The sequence below is a fragment of the Schistocerca nitens genome, chromosome 3 (assembly GCF_023898315.1).
Source record: "Schistocerca nitens isolate TAMUIC-IGC-003100 chromosome 3, iqSchNite1.1, whole genome shotgun sequence".
In the NCBI taxonomy this organism is placed as follows: domain Eukaryota; kingdom Metazoa; phylum Arthropoda; class Insecta; order Orthoptera; family Acrididae; genus Schistocerca; species Schistocerca nitens.
In genome coordinates this window covers 147,585,504-147,610,052 of record NC_064616.1, presented here as the reverse complement: position 1 = coordinate 147,610,052, position 24,549 = coordinate 147,585,504, and the positions used below count along the sequence as shown (strand labels likewise).

The following is a 24,549-nucleotide window of genomic DNA, read 5'->3' as shown; positions in this document are numbered from 1 at the left end:
CGCCTGTTCTCCCGCCGGCGCCGCCAGCAGTGGACGCGTCGCTGCAGCCGCCTGGCGCCTCCCTGGGTCGCGCGCCGCCGCTCGCTTCCCGTGACCGGCTGTCCTCCACCACGGAACTCTTGCCCGCTCCGGACCAGATGTCGTCTTCGCCCGTCGGGTGCCCCGACCACATGGAGGTCGACCCTTCGGCCCCTCCTGTCTCTCTACGGGCGCATACACCGCATGTTGACGTGCACCCTGGACTAGGTTTTCAGGCGTTTCCTAGCTCCCCTCGGACCGAATGGCCGGGTGCGGGTGGCACAGCCTCGCCTGTTGTTAGGCTCCCCACCTCATCGCATACGTCAACATGGGGTCCTCCCCACGGCGGGCGGAAGCCCTATAACACGGCCGTTCGCCGATTTGCGGGGGAGGAATGTGGTGTCACTGCCAGACACCACACTTGCTAGGTGGTAGCTTAAATCGGCCGCGGTCCATTAGTACATGTCGGACCCGCGTGTCGCCACTGTGTGATCGTAGACCTAGCGCCACCACACGGCAGGTCTCGAGAGACGTACGAGAACTCGCCCCAGTTGTACGACGACGTTGCTAGCGACTATACGGACGAAGCCTTTGCTCTCATTTGCCGAGAGACAGTTAGAATAGCCTTCAGCTAAGTTCATGTCTACGACCTAGCAAGGCGCCATTAGCCTTAGATAGCTTGTATCTAAAGAGTCGCACTTGTATCGCCACAATCTCCAGATGTCTCATCAAGAACGATGTATACAAAGGAAGGATTAAAAGTTAAGTAGTCCAGAAGATATGTACTTTTCTTTATAGCATTCATTAAGTCTCCTGTTTCAGACCTCACTCCATCCTTCGTGAGTTAGCGCGTGCATCTTGGCCGCCTCTTTCAATTAGTGTGCGTAGTGTTGGCAAGTCTGCCGACCCAACAGGGTTCATAGTTTCAAAAATAAATATGGGATTCGCCAGTGAAAAGTGATGAGATTTGTTTCAAGAAAAGAAACAGCAACAACTGAAAAAAATGTTGCCAGCTGCAGACACGTTTCAAACCCAGATGTTAAAACTGATACCAAATTTAAACATAGATTTTGTTATCAACACTGACCAGACAGGTATTTATTGTGGGGTATTTAAGAATTCATTTTTCTCTATTTTTACAATTCTCTGACAAAATACTTCAATTTTGGTTTTTTCCTTTTTTTCAGGGTGTCAGTATCAGACGGTTTACAACAGGACTCTGGCTGTCAGAGGAATCCAAACTATTTTCCTCAAAAAACACGACAGGAACAAAGTGACGCACACATTTACCATTCAATACACTATCCCTCTGTCTGGACACATCCTAGCTCAAGTGTGTTTTGTTTACAAGAGGCAACCGGTAACTTTTGTAACACAGCAAGCTCCCAGTTGTTGAGGTTAAGGCATTCACAAGCCTGCATGGATAACCAAATACATGAATAATCCAAAATACACATTTTTACCAGAAACTGCTGCTTACTGTATCTACAAAACATGCTACATGCCAAATTTGAAAGCCCACTGCATTACTTGCCAGGAATTAACAAATTATTTACAATATCACTTAAGACACACAGTATTTTTAATCTCTTGCTTTCAGCCACTTTTGACAAACTATTGTCCATCTTCTTTCTCTCTTTCTGTCCTTCGTGAAATTGTTTTCTGATCATTGTTCACATTTTCTGGAGAGTCATAACATTGGTATAATCAAACATATTTTATTCTGCATACACTAATAATAGATAAAAGCATTTTAGTGCCTCATTGAGTGTGATACTGGTTCCTCGATCATTTAATTCACTATATCTGGGTGACTCACATGTAGTGGCAAGTTCATTATTCCTGTGAATGCACACAGTTTGTTTTAAATATTTGCTTATAACGAATTTCTTCAATTTGTGTTCACTCACTAAATTTGCAGTCTTATGTTCAGCAGCTTGTGTTAAGTTCTATAGGCATGCCCTTCCACTACAGTCCAGTTTAATCAGTATTTTAAATCTGTTCTGGGAGAAAAGATTTTGGAGAATTTGCTGCAAAAAGCATAAGTTGTGTTTTTGTTAGCATTATGTTTCTCACTCTGAACAGCAATTTCTCAAATTTCACAGCAGGGCTTATCAGGCTAGATATTCTGATAAAGCATTACATTTTTATCCATTCCTCAAATTTTTCATGGAATCTGCTGCTTTCTATATCAACGTTGAATCCGATATGGTAACTTGTGCTGCTTCTATTCTGAAACTACAAATGCAGTGCTTCATATAGTTTTTGATGCATCTAGTTTTCAACGAGTTGCTGTTTTCAGGTACTTATTCTTTGACAGCCTTTTGTCAGCTATTGTTGCAAAATTTTGTGTTTCTTTATTTTCCTTTAAGTCTCTCACTGTTTGTATGCCTATTCCAAGATTCTGGGAAAGTTTTACTGTAGGTTCTCTCTTTTCTAAGCTTCTGTTTGCCTATGCTTGGATTAAAATAAGTGTGACTGACATTTCAGTGAGTCAAGTGGTAGTGTGCAGTAGCCTGCCAATTTAAGCCCCTCATTGAGCACCATGTGCTCACTGCGTTGCCTGTATTGTACTTAATGCAGAGACCTGTCAAGCATGTCTGGCTGGATCCTGACAATACTGCACCCCAGCATTCTACTCTGTCAATCGAAAAGTTATTTTATTCGTTCCGTAGCACATATAAACATACACAACTTCAGCAATTAAAAAAAATTGATATATTTTGGTGAACACTCACTCAATGTCACTAATATAATCTAGACATTATGCTATTATTGATAAAGGTCAACAGCTAGAAAATTATGAACAACAACGTGTTCCTTCTGTCAGCACAGAGCAAGAATTCTGAATGTAACTGTTCCAGAAGAAAATCCAAATAGTTTTTCCCTATCAACTTCGAGTAAGTTGGAAATTATTGAACTTTAGCTTCTAGGGTACGTGTTAGGTGAACATACAGACAGAAAATCTGCTGCACTGATGTTAGAAACGTAGAGTCACTGCATTTATCTGAACATTAAATGGGAAACAATGGATAAATATTTCAGAGATGTCTGACAGCACAAATGGGGCCACATCACTTTCTGGTGATACAACATGAATTACATGCATAGTGGTGTATTCCAAATGAAGAATTTACCCTTTAGTGAGGAACTAATGTAAACTGTAAAGTTTAGTCTTGACAATGAGTGTAATAATGACTGTCAAAAGGCAGCAACTGGAAAGAGTAACTAAGTGCCATTATATAAAACAAAGAATCAAGGAGCAATTAGAACAGGAGTTAGGGGAATATCAGGGAGGTTTTAGACCATGGAGAAGCTGTGCAGAGCAGATAATTAATTTAAAATTGATTATGGCATACTACAAGAAACGGAACAAACCTCTGGCAATAACATTTGTAGATTTTAAGAAGGCATATGACTGTCTCCACAGACCTTCAGTATTAAAAATTTTAAGAAATCTAGGACTCCATCCAAAACTAATTAAAATAATACAACTCACTCTAACCAACACCAAATCAAAAGTGAAGTTTAGAGGAGAAATTTCAGAACCATTCCTCATAAAAACAGGCTTAAGACAAGGTGACTGCCTATCACCATTACTGTTCAACTGTGCACTGGAATACATAATGAGAGAATGGTACAAGAGCAATTCAAAGATGATAAGAATTGGAAGTGCAAAAGATGATATTAGCTTAAACTGCTTGGGATTCGGTGATGATCTTGCTCTCCTAGCCAACACCATTCATCAAGAAGCCAGGCAACAAATGAAATCACTCAAGAAATAGCAGAGAAAGTAGGCCTTAGAATATCATTTGAAAAAAATGGAGATTATGCTAACTGATCCACCACTTGCAAACAAAATTACAATAGGAGAACAGGAAATCAAAATTGTTGATAAATTCAAATATTTAGGCAAAATAATAACATACAATCTAAATGAGAAGTCATCATGGCAGAATTGAATAAAAAAACTGAACTACGCAAATTACATTACCAAAACTACATACAACAAAAAAAGCCTATCTATAGATGCAAAATTAAAACACTATAAAACAGTTACACAACCAGAAATAACGTATGAAGCTGAAATCTTCAAAACAACTAATACAGCAGAAATTGACGGAATACTAAAAATAGAAAGAAGAATAATTAGGACCTGTATAAATAAACAGTATAAAATAAATGGCCATTGGAGAATAGCATAAAATGAAACAGTATATAAGAAAATAAAACCAGTTATGAGCACAATCAGGAAGAAACGCATCTCATTCTTTGGACATCTGATGAGAACTCCAGAGAACAGAATTAGTAAAAAAATAATAATACAAAAATTGTGGAATAGCTAGAGCGACATTAAATGGATCACAGAAATTAAGGAAGATATAAAAGTACTTCAAATTACCTAAATATCATATTAAGTTATTGTTGAACCAAATTGTATCCCTGTGTAACAACTTTGTATTTTTGACTAGAGTGGTCCAATGAAGACCATAAAATAAATAATAATAATAATAAAATATAAAACAAAACAATGCAAAAATCTGTACAGAATAAATGTCTCCCTTACACTTACCATTAAAATAAACTTCCCTTAAGACAATGTAAGGTGTGCATATGGAGTAGTACAACTATTTTTTGTATTTTGTATTTAACATTCTACTAAAAAAATGAAAAAATTAAAAACATGGTCATTATTACACCTTACCTTTTCCGTTATTATCATGTCTACACAGCTTTTCCCTGTCAGTGGTAATGTACACTGTGACAGAATCTTGTGTGCACCTCCTTTTGCAGTATGCTCCATAGTCACAACCACTTTTGTTCCAGGGGCAGCTACCAAGTCCATTGCACCCCCCATTCCTTTCACCAGCTTCCCCTGAAACAAGACATAATGCAAATTTGATTTATCTGTATTATGTCATTATCAAATTTTGATGAGCAAACTGTGTATTTTTTCCTGCTACTTCAAATGATCCATTCCATTTCTGCTTGAGGACAACTTATCTTCAAGCTATATAGACATCCAAATAAATGGTATATCAACAAAAATAATCACTCTTTAAAAATATAATAGACGAAGAATCTACTCACCAAGTGGTGGCAGGAGAAAACACACACACAAGTTCAGGAAATATTAAGCTTTTGGAGCCAGGGGTGGTGCCTTCTGGCATAATGGTTGAAGGGGAAAAGAAGAATAAAGGAAAAGGACTGGTGAGGTTTAAGAAGAAGGGACAGTTAGGGAAAATTCACCCAGGACCCGGAGTTGGAGGAGACTTACCAGAAAGGATGAGAAGGAAAGTCACCAGTCCTTTTCTTTCACTCCTCTTCCATCCCTTTCGAACCTTCTGCCAGGAGGAGCCACTGGCTCTGAAAGCTTGCACATTTCCAGAACTTTTATGTGAATTTTTGTAATAAGATATAGCCGAAGCTAAACTATTCTACACCATAACTATGCTTACATTCCTGCAAAGTATATAAGAAAGCATAAAGATACTGGCCGACTGAAGCTTCAAACTGGTATGAGAAGTAGGATTCAAGAGCTCAGTTTGGTAGTGTGTTTTATGTGAAACTTGAGGACCAGGATTGAGACCTGGTCTAACTCATTTTAATAATGTTTATGGCATACACTATGCCGCAGACGGAGAGATATATTCTGAATTTTTATCATAATTTATCCTTCAGTGATCACACACAATAACACTGTCACACTGATAATTGATGGTATTTACCATGTAGTTTATTGGTTTAGTTACATTCCAGCAAAACCCCTGGCTCTTTAAAGAATCAAACTCCAATGTATAAAACAGTGAGAAAAAGTTTAGAAAAGGTTTCAAATGATGTGAAACCTTTGTTTGAAGCCACTAAGTGCTCTGAATTTTAAATACCAGATGAAGTATGAGTATTTATGCACTATTAGTTACGCTGCCTCAAGACAAACACACAATTTGTAACTGTAATATTTGTCTTACTGCGTTAAAATTTTAACATCAGATTGCATCTCTCAATGAGTAGATTATGACAGCATTTTAAATTTTTTAAATTCGGCCTATAATTATGCAAAATAATCTAATCTAAGTTGCCCCTATGCTGAAGCTGGTACCGGGTTCCAGGTAAGCATTTTAGTAATACAGAGTATCTTTAATCAAGCCATTACAAGGGGAAAAACGATAGTTTGATAAATTCTTAAATTTTGGACACAACATAATTTACTAATAAGGGAAATAGTGGTAACATTTGTAATGAAATTACAGAACACAGTCTTTAACACCCAGTGGTGATAACCACAACAAAGCTAGATGACCAAAGACAAAATAATTTAGAAAATTTAAAGGATTACCATAACCATAACCACCACCACCACCACATCGAAACACATACACTTAACTCCAGTATGTAACATCATCAGTTAGTTGCTGAATACTTACTGGTATCATCCAATTAGCAAGATCACCATACTGTGAGACCTGCATGGCTCCAAGGATAGTCAGGTCAACGTGTCCACTAAATTAATATAAAAAGAGAGAACATGATAATGATAATGATAATGATGATAATAATAATAATAATAATAATAATAATAATAATATCAAAACCGTAAAAAAATAAGACTGCTATCATGACAAGAAAAAAAAATTTTAAAAAATGTGGGCTTTAATTGAAGGCTATTATTCATATAAGACGGCATCTCTCCATTATTACTGTACATTGAAAAAATACAAACCCTCTTATCATTGCAAAGCTCTCATCACTGCTAAAAAATGATGCTCCAGGTTGAACTGTCACAGTTTGTTTGCCAGCATTAATCAGATCTGGATCAACCTCTTCCTGAGAAGCTGGGAATGGTCCTAGCCCTAATATACCATTCTCACTCTGCATACAAACAGACATACCTTCAGGAATGTAGTTGCTGGCAAGCATTGGTATACCAATACCAAGATTAACTGCAAATATTATTAAGGACACATTCCCAAGTAATGTTAAATACAGTTATACAGAAATTAATTATTAAACAAGGAAGATTGGCATACGAAGATTACAAATTGCTTTCTATTCTGACCTAGAAAAGGGAATAGTTAGCAGACCACTTTCAAAAGGATACCATACATGCCATCCTTGAATTCAAGGGCAGCACGCCTAATAATTCTTTCACGCATTGCGGCTGCTGGGCTTGAACTTGCTGCAGAAGAGCTCTTTGATTTTTTCAGTAAGGTTAACTGCTGTAGAACACAAAACCACAGTAAGAATCAAAATTACTACTTACTGTCAACAATGAGCAACTTTGTTTCTATTACACTCAATTTGCTGTGAATTATTTCATAACACAGCACTCATAAAATCATCTAAAGCTACTGATACTGTTAGCTACAAATGCAAATGGAAGCACAGTTATAAAATTAACTTATGGTTATCATGTTGACTCAAATATTTTTACAACGGAAACTCCAGGCAGCTTCTGGCCACATAGCATGTGACCACCAATTCCAACATCTCAGGCCGGAATGCAACTTCACGTGGGATCCAAGCAGCAATCTGGAGGGGAAGGGGAAGAGGAAGGGATAGTAGTGTACGGGTGGGGAGAGAGACGAACTGTCTGGTGGAGTATGCAGGGACTAGACTGCCAACATGCACAGCATCAGGAGGTTGTGGGGCAGGAAGATGAGGAAAAAAAGAGAGGAATGGGGAAAGATGGGCAGATGCATTGGGAGGGGGGCAGCAATAAACAGGGTGAGAGATGAGAATGGGGAGGGGATGATAGGACAGAGGAGGTGGAAACTGTTGGGCAGAGGGTGTGGTGACAATATTTTACCATAGGTTGTGGCCGGGATTATTATGGGAGCGGAGAATATGTTTTAAGGATAAGTTTCCACCCCTTCTGTCCCATCATTGTCTCCCCATTCTCATCTTCCGCCCTAATATTTGCAGCAAACTGCCAACCCATCGGCCCATCTTTCCCCACTACTCTCCTTTATGCTCCTTTTCTCCCCACCTTCCTGTCTCACAAACTCCTGACGCTGCACCTGTCGGCAGTGTAGTCCCCTAGTCCCTGCACACTCCAACAGACAGCACTCATCTCTCCCCCCACCCGTACACTACTATCCCTTCCCCTTCCACTTTCCCACCCCCTCCAGATTGCTGCTTGCATCCCACGTGATCTTGCATTCCAGCCCAAGACACTGGATTTGGCAGTTGTGTGTGTGTGTGTGTGTGTGTGTGTGTGTGTGTGTGTGTGTGTGGTGAGGGGGGGGGGGGAGAGGGGGACGTACATGTGTGTCTCTTAATGACAAAGGCTGTGGCCGAAAGCTATATGTGAGTGTCTTAATTGTGCCTATCTGCAACTTGACATGTCTTCTTTACGATAAGTAGCACTCTGTATTTTTCCTACATTGCAAATATTCTTACAATAATTTTAAAGGTCAACTTCACTTCTGTAGGACACCCACAGTTATAGCATTACTTTATTTAATTTCTAACATCATTAATCCAACTATGCCAAAATCTACAAGGGTTATTGATTTGAAGTTGTTAGCTTTATGGCTGCACCATATAATGTATTTCTTAGTGTATGAGTCAGCAGCATAACAGATGTGCTATCTTTATTTTATTAATGAAGCAAATAAGTGTCAAAATTATCTGTTATGTTTTCCAAATTCTCCTTTACCTACAGCAAAATAATTTTAGATGTAGCTATTGACACTTGGGAAGAAGATCTTGTGAAGACACTGTGCACAGTTTTATGGAATCAACCAGGCAAAATCCAAGGCATCTAAATATAATTGTCTGAATTTATTCTTTACATGCTCCAGAAGTTTCTTATGAATCTAAGTGGATGAAGAAACTGAGTTCTATACCATTTCTGTTCATTTGAGCAGTCAGAGGAGGGAAATAAATAGATTACCGGGTGGCACCTTCCTCCAGAAATGGCTACAGGCTGTGTTAGGACTACCTTATTTCTGAACTCATTTTTGTCAAATGATCATTTAATAGAAGCTCTACATATGGACAACGATATTTTAGCATGGTAATTATGTAATAAATAACTGAAAATCTCAGAACTCTGCTAAAAAAATGCTGCCAATCATAGACAAATAAATAACTCTGCTACACATATTGTCTGTCAATTTCCATGAAATGCCCTCACTGGCCTCTAAAAGACTGCAGCTAAGCATTGAGTACATTGCGTAGAATACAAATCATTTCAATTCAGTTCAAGAGATAAGAAAATTATAAGCTCAGTGGAATGTGTGGTCAAAAATTTACATAACAACAGTCCAGTACAGATACAGACGTTCCTAACAACTGGCGTAATTTCAAACAACTGTCTTTGAGGTATGTTAATAAGCACACCACTGTCCAGTAATATATTGACCACCACAGTATAACAAAACTATACTGAACAAGAAAATAAAATAACACATCAACACTTTTAAACTACTGGACAAGCAACAGAGAACAGTGAATACCAGCAAGAAAATTAATATAGATATGTTTAAAGTTAAAGAGAGCATATCATATAAGATACTAAAGCTCTACCACTGTTCCCCAATATATTCAACAAATTCTTGGAAATCATAAATACAAAGCATTATTTTAAGTAAACTGCTGCTTATGCTATTAGACTAATGATTTAAAGAGTTTTCAAACAATAAAAAGCAAACAGAATATATTTTTATTGTGTTACTTCTGCCAATGATTTGCATTTTTTTTACCTCTATCCTCTTTTCATAATTCTGTCCAGCAATTACTCGATCCACGTAAATACCAGGAAGATGAACTTCATCTGGGGGAATTGCACCAAGTGGCACTAGCTCTTCAACTTCAGCAATGGCCAGGCGAGCAGCTTTACACATCGCTGGATTAAAGTTTCGAGCACTCTTCCTAAAAGAAAAAGAAAGATTAATTTTTATGCAACACGCAGTTTGAGGTGATTTCTACAAAATACAATGAAAATAGTTTTACAATTAACTGAAATTTTAAAATATGCAAACTGAAGAAGTCTGTACTGATGTTTCTTTTTTACAGGAAGGAAGGTCAACTCATCTCTTCACGTGTTTCATTTCAATTGGTCATCAAGCATATTCAGAGGCCTGACCTTTAAACATGATACACATTCTTTACAGATTTTAACAGAATACTTTTTGGTTCTTAACAGTTCTAGCAATCATGCCAACAATGCAAAGTAATAAAACAGGTTGTCCTTTTATCAGGTGGAACCTGTTAAAGAAACTCTATGAACACCTGGCAGATTGTGGTAAAAGGCAACTTTTATAATTCTTCACCAACTACATCCATCCATCCATCCATCCATCCATCCATCCATCCATCCAAGTATTTAATGGAAGAAGCACATGAAAGAGAATGAGAGGGTAAAGGGGAAAAGGAGAAGACTAAGATGAAGATGATGATGATGATGATGATGATGAAGGAGAAGAAGAAGAGAGTAACATCTTACTCACAATCATGCTATTATGCACCAAGGGCTAGTTCAGATTGGACAAAGATGGAGAGGTAAATCAGCAATGAACTTTTCAAATAAAACAGTGTAACTTTCACCTTAAATGATTTGTGAAAACCGCAAAAAAACATGGGTAGTTTGACAGGGATTTGCAGCCTTCACTTCCTGGATGTAGGTCCAGTGGAGCATTGTGGCAGTATAATTGCCCCCAAGTCCAGTTGCCGATTTATTTTTCTTTAAAACAATGTTATGTTCTACTGAAATTTGTGAGAATCTTTGCTGGGAATGTGTAACAATGTTAACATTTAGGAGGGCATGACGAACTGCCCCTCCAAGCCAAACCTGTGGGGAGAGCTAACTCCCACAATCCACATCAATGCCAACACTGTCCAACTCAATAATACCTACCTCAGGTTGGGCAAATCCACAGTCTTCCCTGTTATCACTGGGTAGCTCTCACTGAAGGTCAAATAATGTTATAGACAAATGATTAAGATCTATGTAGTATGAAATAGTCTTCACAAATCAGCAGGTTGAGAACATTTGGGAGAGTGTGAAGGGCTGCCCCTTTGGGCAAAATCTACTAAGGGGATAGTAATTTATGTTCAGAGATGTATATCCTCCACATAATGATTCTCAGTAAGCAACACCCTTGAGGAAACCAAAAATACATTTCACCCACCCAAAACCACTGAAATTTTTTTTGTGGTTTTAGGGCGCACAACTTAAACGGTCATTAGCGCCCAGACTACGTGAGGAATGCACCGCGAGTCACAAGTTTAAAACAGCAACGAAACGGAAAACACGATAAAAGACAGACTGACAGGCATAGGATTAGAAAAAGAAAACAGCAGAATCAAATGTCCTTGGAGAGGGTTGTCAAATTGATAAAATGAAGAACGCGAGCAGCTGCTCGTGGGTCATCCGCTAAAATGGCTTCTACAGTAGATGGCAGGCCAAGATCAAGACGCAGGGTGTTAAAATCCGGACAGACCGTTAAAATGTGGCGGACCGTCAGCAATTGCCCACATGGGTAGAACGGCGCCAGCGCAGCCATCAGCAGATGGCGATGGCTGAACCGGCAGTGGCCAATTCGTAACCGGGCCAAAACGACCTCCTCCCGCCGAGAAGGGCGTGAGGAGGACGTCCAAGCCACGGGAAGAGGTTTCAGGGCCCTAAGTTTGTTGTCTGTAAGTGCAGCCCAATCGGCATGCCACTACGATAAAATGCGCCGACAAATTACCCTGCTACAATCTGACGAAGGGACACAACAAGAAGCTGTCTGAGGCTGGAGGACCGCAGCCTTGGCCGCGGCATCTGCAGCTTCGTTCCCAGGGATACCGACATGGCCAGGAACCCACATAAAGCTAACCGGAGAACCGACGTCCACCAGCTGCTGAAGAGAGCGTTGGATCCGGTGCACGAAAGGGTGAACCGGGTACGGATCACTGACGCTCTGGATAGCGCTCAGGGAATCGGAGCAGATGACATATGCAGAATGTCGGTGGCGGCAGATGTAAAGGACAGCCTGGTAGAGGGCAAAGAGCTCAGCTGTGAAGACCGAACAAAGGCCATGGAGCCGGTATTTGAAACTTTGTGCCCCGACACTAAAAACAACACCCGACCCCGTCAGTGGTCTTAGAGCCATCTGTATAAATGAAGGTCATATTAATGAACTTCGAACGAAGTTCGATAAAACGGGAGTGGTAGACTGAACCGGGGGTAACCTCCTTCGGGAGCGAACAGAGGTCAAGGTGGACGCGAACCTGAGCCTGGAGCTAAGGTGGCGTGTGGCTCTCGCCCACTCGAAAGGTTGCAGGGAGTGAAAAATTAAGGTGTTGAAGGAGGCGACGAAAGCGAACTCCAGGGGGTAGCAGGGCAGAGACATACAACCCGTATTGACTGTCGAGAGAGTCATCAAAAAAGGAACGATAAGACGGGTGGTCGGGCATTGCCAGTAGCCGACAGGCATACCGACAGAGCAGTATATCGCGCCGGTAGGTGAGTGGCAACTCACCAGCGTCAGCATGAAGACTCTCGACGGGACTAGTATAAAACGCTCCGATCGCAAGTCGTAAACCCCGATGTTGTATGGAGTTGAGGTGGCGTAAGATGGATGGCCGTACAGAGGAGTATACGAAGCTCCCATAATCCAGCTTGGAGCGGACGATCGACCGATATAGGCGAAGTAGGACGGTTCGATCCGCTCCCCACGACATACCACTGAGAACACGGAGGACTTTTAGAGAACGGGTACAACGGGCAGCCAAATATGACACATGTGGAGACCAACTAAGTTTCCTGTCAAATGTAAGACCTAAAAATTTTGTTGTCTCCACGAATGGGAGAGCAACGGGACCGAGTCGTAAGGACGGTGGGAGAAACTCTTTGTAGCGCCAGAAGTTAATACAGACCGTCTTCTCGGCAGAAAAACGGAAGCCATTGGCGACACTCCACGAGTAAAGACGGTCAAGAGAACACTGAAGACAGCGCTCCAGGAAACACGTACGCTGCACGCTGCAATAGATGGTAAAATCGTCCACGAAAAGGGAGCCTGATGCATCAGCTGGGAGGCAATCCATTATTGGATTGATCGCTATGGCGAAGAGAGCGACGCTCAAAACTGAGCCCTGTGGCACCCCATTCTCCTGGCGAAAGGTGTCTGACAGGACAGAACCCACACGTACCCTGAACTGTCGATCCATTAAAAAGGAATGAATAAAAAGAGGGAGGCGACCGCGAAGGCCCCATGTATGCATGGTGCGGAGAATGCCCGCCTTCCAACAGGTGTCGTAAGCCTTCTCCAAATCAAAGAACACAGCCGCGGTCGGGCGCTTCCGCAAGAAGTTATTCATAATGAAGGTCGACAAGGTAACCAGATGGTCAACAGCAGAGCGGCGCCTACGAAATCCACATTGTACATTGGTAAGTAGGCGTCGAGACTCGAGCAGCCAAACCAATCGAGAGTTAACCATTCGCTCCATCACTTTACAGACACAGCTGGTAAGCGAGATGGGTCGATTACTGGAGGGCAAGTGCTTGTCCTTCCCCGGCTTAGGAATCAGGACAACAATAGACTCGCGCCAGCATGCGGGAACATGTCCCTCAATCCAGATGCGATTGTAAGTACGAAGAAGAAAACCTTTACCCGCAGGAGAAAGGTTCTTCAGCATCTGAATATGAATAGAATCAGGCCCTGGAGCGGAGGACCGTGATCGGCCAAGTGCGTTTTCGAGTTCCCGCATGGTGAATGGGGCATTATAACTTCCACGATTCGAGGAGCGGAAGTTAGGTGACCTAGCCTCCTCCGCCTGTTTGCGGGGGAGGAAGGCAGGGTGGTAATGAGCGGAGCTCGAAACCTCTGCGAAAAAGCGGCCGAAGGCATTGGAGACAGCCTCAGGGGCCACAAGGACGTCATTCGCGACCGTCAAGCCAGAAACTGGTGAGTGGACCGTAGTGCCAGATAGCCGGCGCAGGCTACCCCAGACAACAGAAGAAGGAGTAAAACTGTTGAAGGTGCTTGTGAAAGCAGCCCAGCTGGCTTTCTTGCTTTCTTTAATAATACGACGACACTGTGCACGTAGTCGTTTATAATTGATACAATTCGCCACTGTAGGGTGGCGGTGAAAGGTGCGTAAAGCACGTCGACGAGCACGTAAAGCGTCTCTACATGCTGCGGTCCACCAGGGGACCGGTACGCGACGTGGAGAAGAAGTAGGGTGAGGGATGGAATATTCAGCAGCAGTGAGAATGACTTCCGTGAGGTGTGCGACCTGACTATCGCAGCTTGTGAATGTTTGATTCTGAAAGGTCGCCCTGGAAGAGAAGAGCCCCCAGTCTGCTTTGGAGATGTTCCAACGAGATGAGCACGGAGAGGGGGTATGCTGCAGGAGATGGATAACAAACGGGAAGTGGTCGCTCGAATATGTATCAGAAAGTGCATACCACTCGAACCGGCGTGCAAGTTGGGGAGTACATATAGAGAGATCTAAATGGGAATAGGTGTGAGATGTGTCCGAAAGAAAAGTAGGGGCGCCAGTATTGAGGCAGACAAGATTGAGCTGGTTGAAAAGGTCTGCTAACAGGGAGCCCCTCGGGCAGGATGCTGGAGAGCCCCAAAGGGGATGGTGGGCATTGAAGTCTCCAGTTAACAAAAATGGTGAAAGTAGCTGAGCAATAAGTTGCATCATGTCTGCCCTGGTAACGGCAGACGACGATGGAGTGTAAACGGTACAAATGGAAAATGTAAAAGTGGGGAGAGTAATGCGGATGGCAACTGCCTGCAGGCCGGTGTGCAACGTGATGGGATCATAGTAAATATCATCCCGGACCAGCAACATAACCCCTCCATGAGCCGGGATACCTACCACAGGGGGTAGGTCAAAACGCACAGAGGTGTAGTGTGCCAAGGCAATTTGATCGCATGGGCGTAGCTTCGTTTCCTGGAGGGCTACGACGAGCGGACGGTGCAAGCGGAGTAGCAACTTCAAGTCCTCTCGGTTGGAGCGAATGCTGCGAATATTCCAGTGAATAAGTGCCATCGTAAGAAAAAAAAAAAGACGATGAAAGAAGGGGTCACCTCGAAGGCCGCTGAGGGCCTGGCTTCGAGCGAGCACTGCCGCCGCTATCAGTAGGCGGACAGTCATCGTCCATTGGGTCTATAGGTTCATCGGCCATCTTGGGAGGATGGCCGGGAGGGGGAGCTTCCTCCGCCGGTGAATGGCCAGATGTTCGGCTACCAGCGGTGCGGCCAGGCGAAACGGAGGACGGCCTGGGGCGGCAACCGCTGGGTGGCGCAGGAGAAGAAATGCGCCGTGGCGGAGAAGGAGAACTGTGCTTCCTATGTGCCTTCTTGGAAGGTCGTTTGGTGGAAGTACCGGTCGAAGGCTGGGAGGTCGAGGTACGGAGGAAGTCTGCACGGGACGGTTCCTTCTTGAAGGCCCGTGCATCTGACTTCTGGGTCTTCGTCTTAGCAGAAGCTGATGAAGGGGCTGGTGTCTGTGGGGTGATGGGAGGAAGAGGAGACGTCGACCGCGCGATCTTAGCACTGGCCGAACGGACGACCGTGGTGGTGAAGGTCAGATCGCATGTCTGGGTTGCCACCTCCCTGGTAGTCCGAGGAGAGGCGAGGACAGTACTGTATTTCCCTGCTGGGAGCAGCGTGGGCTTCCTACTAGCCAATAGCTTGCAAGCAGCCGAGGTGGACACTTTCTCTTTGACCCAAATTTCTTGGATACAGCGTTCTTCCTTATAGACAGGACAGTCGCGGGAGGATGCGGCATGGTCATCCTGAAAGTTCACACAATGAGGAGACGGAGGTGGACAGTCACCCTCATGGGCATCCCTGCCACAAGTGACACATTTAGCCGCATTGGAACAAGACTGTCGAGTGTGATTGAAACGCTGACACTGGTAGCAGCGCGTAGGTGTCGGGACATAGGGGCGAACTGAAATGACCTCGTAGCCCACCTTGATGCGCGATGGCAGCTTAACACTATCGAAGGTCAAGAAAAGTGTCCGGGTCGGTACAAGGTCATTGTTGACCTTTTTCATGACCCTATGGACAGCCGTCACGCCCTGCTCAGCGAGGAAAGATTGAATCTCCTCGTCAGTCAAGCCGTCGAGGGATCTAGTATAGACCACACCACGAGATGAATTCAAAGTTCGGTGAGCCTCCACCCTGACAGGGAATGTGTACAGGAGTGTGGCCCGAAGCAGTTTTTGTGCCTGAAAGGCGCTCTCAGTTTCGAGTAATAAGGTACTGTTATGCAACCTGGTACAAGATTTGACAGATCCGGCTATGGCATCGACGCCCTTCTGGATAACGAAAGGGTTGACAGAGGAAAAATCCTTTCCCTCCTCAGATCGAGAAACGACGAGGAACTGTGGGGCATGCGGTAGTACTTTTGTCACTGGTAGCTGGTCAAGTTTCCGTTTTTGGGCAGAAGTCGAGAGAGATGGAGTGAAATCCATTGCGGAGGAATCCCCCATGATTGCCAGCGTCTCCGATGGCGCACTCCTTCCTTGTGGGGACCCTCTCAGAGGGCACTCCCGCCTTAGGTGAATGTTTACACCTCAGGTCACACCACCCGAGAAACAGACGGAGGGACCAATCGGCATGGTCAGAAGGTATCAGCTCAGGCAATCACCCCTCCCCGGGCCTGGCCTTTACCAGGGGGTACGCGCGTGCCTTACGTGTCTACCCAGGGTGGGGAATTACGCGTTACCCCGTCACCGGCTACGCGTGTGAACGCGTGGGTCGGCCTTCAGGCGCGCACAGGGAGGAATCCCCCATGATTGCCAGCGTCTCCGATGGCGCGCTCCTTCCTTGTGGGGACCCTCTCAGAGGGCACTCCCGCCTTAGGTGAATGTTTACACCTCAGGTCACACCACCCGAGAAACAGACGGAGGGACCAATCGGCATGGTCAGAAGGTATCAGCTCAGGCAATCACCCCTCCCCGGGCCTGGCCTTTACCAGGGGGTACGCGCGTGCCTTACGTGTCTACCCAGGGCGGGGAATTACGCGTTACCCCGTCACCGGCTACGCGTGTGAACGCGTGGGTCGGCCTTCAGGCGCGCACAGGGAGGAAGGAAGAAGAGGAAAAAGGAGAGAGGGGGGGAGAGAGAGAGAGAGAGAGAGAGAGAGAGAGAGAGAGAGAGAGAGAGGGAGGGAGGGAGGGAGGGAGGGAGGGAGGGAGAGGGGGGGGAGAGAGAGAGAGAGAGAGAGAGAGAGAGAGAGAGAGAGAGAGAGAGAGAGAGAGAGAGGACAGACTGTCTCAAACGCCGAGGCGGAGGCCAGAGAAGGCAAGGAGAAGAAGGCAATGAGAAGGCAAGGAGAAGAAGGCAATGAGAAGGCAAGGAGATTTTGCAGGGGAAAGAATAAGGAAGACAGTGAGGTGGAGAAGAGCAAAGAAAGGAACCAACCAAAGGAAGGAAGAAACGAGAAGTGAAAAAGCAAAATGACCGCAAATAGAGGTCGTGGAACCGTCCGTCTCCGGACGCAGGCGCTAACTACCCCCTTGAGGGGGAGGGACTCCTTTTAGTCGCCTCTTACGACAGGCAGGAATACCTCGGGCCTATTCTAATCCCCGGACCCGCAGGGGGGCCACTGAAATTGAGCAGTAGTTAGGTGCAGTTGTGGTTGTTAAGGGTGATATACCTTTGATAAAATATTAGTTGTTTACTCCAAGAAGACTTACATCTTGGTGGCTGAGGGAAGTAGCTGTTTCATTAAAAGGCAAATAGCTGTGGCCAGTGCTGACAGTTTTTTTTAAGAGCAGCCAATACAGTCAACCACAGTTAGTAGACAACAGTGCTTCTACACACACTTAAACAAAAGGTGACATAACACACAAAGATCACAAAAATGTTGTATGTATTTGAAGCTGAAATAGTTTCGATTTGTTGATATCTACAATAATGATACTCTTTGTGCACAGTATTGAAAGCAAAGGTTGGTAGTGACTGGGGCAAATGAGTATCAATCCAACATCATACTTATACTGATTTCTGTCAAAAGATCTACTCTCATCAGCTATGGTGTGATACCTCTTCCAACAAGAACAATAATAAATACACAGCTACATATGCTCCCATGTGGAGTTACACTCATCCAGAAATTCTGTGACTGCATCATTGACTGCCATATAACATTAGTTTATTAAGAAGAAATCATTCTCCAAAAAACTAAAAATATCAGTCACCCAATATGTGACAGATTCCAATATCCTACGAATAAAGCAGTCCATAATAATGACGCAAAAAGCAAACCTGTCAGTTACTAAAATACTGGACTCTTCCATTTTAAAGGAGAGGTCCCCAGCAGCGGGAACGACTTTTTGAAATAGTCTTTCTAATGAGGTGGGTCAAGGTTCCAGGTATCACACCCTGCAGGCATTCACCCTAGTGGGGCCTCTTTTGTGAGTAATCGACGACAAAAAAATTTCAGAATTTCACTTGGATCTCTACAGCTTTCATAACGAGGAAATGCAACAGACTGATTGTGCAATGTAATGGTTAATGTACAAGCTGCACATGCAAGAGGTTGTGGGTTAAAATCTCATCTTTTATTTTTAAGTCTTTATTGGAATGGCTTTGGTAATTATTTTTATTCAATTAACTGGGTTAAACCTATATTTTTAATTTTTATTCCTTTGTCACATAATTTTAAACACCAGGTAACTCCTTTAATTGCTCCTCATTTCCTTCCTATTATTCTTTTTCCTCTTTGAATACATGAGCATATGAATTAAATTATTTTTATTTAGCTATCATAATGTTTACACATTTAGAACTGCTGATGTATCAGTCAAAAAATGAAAGACAAAATAATATATTTGTAATGACTGTGCAGAGATCAAAAATATTTTGGATGGTAATTGTCATACAAACATTTAAAACAAATTCTTATTGCACTACAGACAAAGTATTGCAGATACAGATTTAAAAGTAAAAATAGATTATAAATAAAACAAAATTCAAGCAAAATCAGGATCGGATATAATGAAGGTAAAAACATGGACAAAAATATAGGATGCTAAAACTGAAGAAATTAAGTCGAAGTTAATAGATAAAAATACATAACATCAAATCAACAAAGATTCCACATGGAAAAAGACTGACAGGAAGAAAAACAGAGCAATTGCACCCTGCACAACCAGTTTGTTACACAGCCCTCATCTAAAGTTTTAGAGCATCACAGGAAATTTTGATTACTTGCAAATGCAGACCCATCAGGGTGAATGACTGCATGGTTTGGCACATGGGCCCCTAACCTGCATCGCCGTACAGATGATTTCAGAAAGTCTGACTCACTGCTAGGGACCTCTCCTTGTAAGTACAAAATGGTCAACAATTTATCTCTATCTTGCTCCTAACAAGCACATGTGTGATGCTCTCAGTCAATGCCTGCCTTACTTTCACCCACCTTCACAGAAACTCCAAGTGTTGCAAAATGCTCCCTAATTTCAATGGATGCATATGACAACACTACTAGTTCACAATCCTGTTAACAGTATTGTTGTAACCATGACAGTTCCTGTCGTGTGGTTGCCGCTAACGAAAACGAGGTGGGACCAAAGGGGGGCGGCCCGCAAACGAACAAGACGGACAAATGGGAATGGAAGCACAAGCACAACGACAGACAACTGAGCAAGACACCAAGAACAGCAACAAAGTATTAAGGAACAGGGTCACAAGAGACAACCTCAAGAAACCTAAACAATACCCACTCATAAACGGGAAGTTAGCACACGTAACGTAAAAACGATGTCTGTAAGCAAGATGTCAACTGAATCAACGCGGATACCAGACAGCCTCGCTTAGTGAGATGCAGCCGCTTAAATACATGACAGGGTATATCGCTATTGGCCACTGGGACCACGTACTCCACAGTGGTGGCCTCGCGTTAGACTCGGGGCCAGGAGCATGCGCAGCCATGGCTTACAGCACGACTGCTGCAGAGACCTCTAATGGTCATTTAGTTCCATGCCGTCTGGCGCAGATTTGACACCTGCGGCGCTCAGCACCAGAAGTATAATGGTTCGTTTTGATAATTAGTGTGATAACATTCTTTACTGTAAGTCTTACATAAACCTTTTGTTTCATTTCTGTACTAATCTCTCCAGAAAAATAAAGACAATTATGTACTAGTTATTGGTAAAACTGTGACAAATACCTGAAATAACTTCTCCACATACTGAACTGTTCATAAAGAATACATATTAAACCTCACAAACTGACCAAGTGAATAAAGCTTCTGATCACTTTCAGTGCAGTAATGTGATCAATGTAAATAAGAGTTGTGAGCTGATTTCCCTTTGATGATGAATGGCCAAAATAATCCAAGAATTGTCATATTGCACCTAAGTGTATTGTACATTTACATGTTTTGTGGTAAGTTTATTACCTCTTAAATGAAAATATGTTTAAGGTGCATGCGCGCGCTTAGGGACATTTTGATAATTTTTTGAGACGGTACTTGCAGTTAGATACACACCACATTGTTTCTTTCATTGGCCTTATACAATTTATATACAAAATATATACACTGCAAGAGAAGCAGAGCTTTCACATATAATGTTAGTCTTTTATGCGCGTATTACACTTTAAGATACATCACACACATGCGCCAGTAAAATTTCAATAACGACATTAATGTCTGATCTTCTAGGCTCGAAATTCATCTAAATGGCTCGTCACCAAAAGAGTTTATTTTTAAATCAGAGTCAAACACTCTCTGATTTAAGAAATTCATCATTCATTCTCGCTCAGAGTTCAACTTGCGTAAAAGGAAATTTACTTTGAAGGTAATGCTTTTCAAACCATCATTCACAATATTTTCCTGCGATGTGTTACAAATAGGTTCGTTTCAGCAGTTGCCAGAGAGCACCAGATAACAGGCGCCATCGCACTTATGCAGCTGTGATGATGTAGGAAGCCTGTATGTTCGTACATGTTAAACTTTAAAAGATCTTACATTATGTCATAAAAGAAACAAGACATCAGAGGATACTCCAAGAGTATCAGAATTTCATGACCCATACGAGGATAATGGAATGTAGTCGAATTAAGTCGGGTGATGCTGAGGGAATTAGATTAGGAAATGAGACACTTAAAGTAATAAAGGAGTTTTGCTATTTGGAGAGCAAAGTAACTAATGATGGTCGAAGTAGAGACGATATAAAATGTAGACTGGCAATGGCAAGGAAAGCGTTTCTAAAGAAGAAAAATTTGTTAACATCGAGTACAGATTTGAATGTCAGGAAGTCGTTTCTGAAAGTATTTGTATGGAGTGTAGCCATATAGTGAAATTAATCATATTATTCGTCAAGCTTTGTTCCATATATATTTTTGTGTTTTAACCATCTATATGCTTGATTTCTGAGACATAAATTGGAAAGCAGATCATTATTCACACATGTGTACAGGGAAACTAAAATCCTTCATGTGATTCTTGAGTTTTTCCCAGCGTATTTGATAATCAAAATATCCACAGGTGTACTGCCGGTCTACAGTGTCCAACGGGCACAATATTTCAGCGATCATACATGTCGCCACCATCAGGTGAACCGACGGACTGAGCTCTTGTGAACGTGCCGGTACGGAGATCCCTACACTATGGCTGCTTAGGGGGAACTGGGTCCGGTTGCAGCGGCGGCCGATTTAAATACCCTCCACCCACGGCGCACTCCCTCCTCCGTCCGCGCCCCGTGTCACGGTCGCGCAGTGGAACAGATTGCGACGGCGTCTGAGATGACGTCGGTGTGATGGCTCTGTCCGCCATGGTCGTCACAACTATACGTTTGCTCGATTTACTCTTGATTAACCCAATCGCTGGTTCCCAAGCCTTGCTAAGATTATAGCCACAGTCACGGTTTATGAGGTCGTCATTGGTGTGAATTTCGATGGCCTCTCTAACAACGCTGTCCCAGTATCTCGACGTCAGTACCAGAATCCTCATGCGTTCATACTCCATAGCGTGATTTTCCGACAATGTTCAGCGACCGCCGACTTGCTCGGATACATCAGTCGAGTGTGCCTCTGGTGTTCAAGGCATCGATCCTCGACGGTACGCATCGTCTGACCAATATACGACTTGCCACATTGACATGGAATCCGGTACACGCCGGCCTTCCTCAAACCGAGGTCATCTTTGGCGCTCCCCACCAGTGCACTAGTTTTATTCGGAGGACAAAACACAGTTCCGACCTGGTGTTGCTTCAAAATGCGGGCGAGTGCGCCTGTATATGAAATAAACGCAGTGCCTACCTCCTCCCTCGTGATTTCATCCATCTCCACAGGTTGTGCTGTAGTGGTTGGGCGGAGAGCACGTTGAATCTGCCACTCTTAGTACCCATTTTTTCGAAATACAGTTCTCAGATGTTCCAATTCCTGGGGGTAGACTCTTTGGGTCAGAGATAGTGTGCGCCCTATGTACTAGAGTTTTAAGTACCCCATTCCTCTGTGAAGGGTGGTGGCAGCTGTCTGCGTGCAAATACAGATCAGTGTGCGTTGTCTTCCGATACACCCCATGACCTAGGGTGCCGTCAGGCCTTCTCTTGACCAAGACGTCAAGAAAAGGTAGTTTACCCTCCGTTTCAGTCTCCATAGTGAATTTGATGTTGGGGTGTATGGAGTTTAGATGCGTAAGGAAGTCAAGGAGTTTATCCATACCATGTGGCCAGATGACGAACGTGTCGTCCACGTAATGGAAAAAGCAAGTAGATTTCCATTCGGGTGACGACAGGGCTTCCTCCTCGAAGTTCTCCATGTACAAATTAGCTACCAGTGGTGAGAGTGGGCTACCCATGGTGACTCCCTCCGTTTGTTCGTAGTATTTGTGGTGTCACTGCCAGACACCACACTTGCTAGGTGGTAGCTTAAATCGGCCGCGGTCCATTAGTACCTATACGGACGAAGCCTTTGCTCTCATTTGCCGAGAGACAGAATAGCCTTCAGCTAAGTTCATGTCTACGACCTAGCAAGGCGCCATTAGCCTTAGATAGCTTGTATCTAAAGAGTCTCACTTGTATCGCCACAATCTCCAGATGTCTCATCAAGAATGATGTATACAAGGATGGATTAAAAGATAAGTACCAAAGGAGCTACGTACTTTTCTTTATAGCATTCATTAAGTCTCCTGTTTCAGACCTCACTCCATCCTTCGTGAGTTAGCGCGTGCATCTTGACCGCCTCTTTCAATTAGTGTGCGTAGTGTTGGCAAGTCTGCCGACACTACAGTATTCTCCATTAAAAAGAAAATACGTGGAAGTCAAGACATGCCTAAAAAGTTCATTGGTCTTCTCGTCAAACTTCTGACTAATCAATTCTAGTGACTCTCGCAGGGGTACCCTCATAAACAAGGAAACGACGTCAAAACTCACCATGATATCCGACTCATCCAACCTGAAGCTATCAAGGCGTTTAACAAAATCCACAGAATTACGGATGTGATGAGGGCATTTACCCACATAAGGACTTAATATTCCCGTCAGGTATTTGGCCAACAAATATGTAGGATATTTTGATTATAAAATCCTTCAGTTTCACAAGCTAGTATTTTATAAGCCAAATTTATACTCTTAGAGGCTGGTAAAGAAATACTTGACTTTCTTAAAACATTTCAACCAAACTTCATGAACAGATAAAAACAGTATTCGTGTGCAAAAGATGCTAAAATTAGAATGCTGAGAGTCAGTGAGCATGTATAAGAATCTAGATAGCTTATGTATTAACAAATACAGTAAAACCCCATTTTTTACACTTTTGTAAATAATGCGTGTCCTGTCATTTTTAAGGGGCCCCATGATGATCAAGATGCAAAAATGAACACGTATTACGAATGTGTAATGGTTATAAAACATAAGTATACCTAAATATTAGATTTCCAACAGGGTCAGCTTTCCAGGCCTTTACAATTGCATAATCACCAGTTATTGCCTCTTCCAAAATATAATTTTTCCCATCAAAAGATGCAGATGCTCTCTTTTTGCTTGCTATTTCCACTTTCCCAGAAGATGAGTATTTAATAGGAGCACCTCCTTCATGGACTAATGTCCCATAAGCAGTGGGTGTGTAAAAGGCTGGTATGCCAGCTCCTCCAGCTCTGATACGTTCTGCGAGAGTTCCCTGAAAATACAACAGATAACATTATTTTATGTTTACACCTGGCAGTTCCACTATGATGACATTAGTAGGAGCAAAGGATAAAGAGCTGAAATTTGTTTGTTTGTTCCTTCTAGGAGTATATATTTCTGAATACTGCAGATAAGTCTTAAATAAGCTGCTTAAACAGAGAACAACAATGAAATACACAAAGCCCAAATAACTGTGTGCTGTGCTTTTCATTTCTTAGCTGAACAACATCCACAACACTTCTTTCAGTTACGAGGGTAAGTCAATTACTATCTGCAATTTAGTTACATTTTTGTTTATTTTGGTAGTACTGTTGTTCTACATTGATAATGCATGCTTTATTTATTTGTTGTTATATCTTTGCAAGTTTCAGGCTGCCAGGTTAGTTCTGTTATCACTGCCACACTGTTAACCATGGCTGCTCCATTGTCTATTTGCACCA

General features: G+C 42.9%; 1 protein-coding gene across 1 annotated transcript in view; it reads right to left on the bottom strand.

Annotated features, from left to right (window-relative positions):
- The window catches only part of LOC126248090 (succinyl-CoA:3-ketoacid coenzyme A transferase 1, mitochondrial), a 111,829-nt gene that overhangs the window by 36,335 nt on the left and 50,945 nt on the right, over window positions 1-24,549 (bottom strand). The window contains exons 4-9 of the mRNA XM_049948756.1: window positions 23,845-24,101; window positions 9,726-9,894; window positions 7,118-7,235; window positions 6,740-6,959; window positions 6,444-6,519; window positions 4,724-4,894 (exon numbers count right to left, since the gene is read on the bottom strand). Of these exons, the coding sequence (XP_049804713.1) occupies window positions 4,724-4,894; window positions 6,444-6,519; window positions 6,740-6,959; window positions 7,118-7,235; window positions 9,726-9,894; window positions 23,845-24,101 (1,011 nt within the window). The remainder of the gene's footprint in view (window positions 1-4,723; window positions 4,895-6,443; window positions 6,520-6,739; window positions 6,960-7,117; window positions 7,236-9,725; window positions 9,895-23,844; window positions 24,102-24,549) is intronic.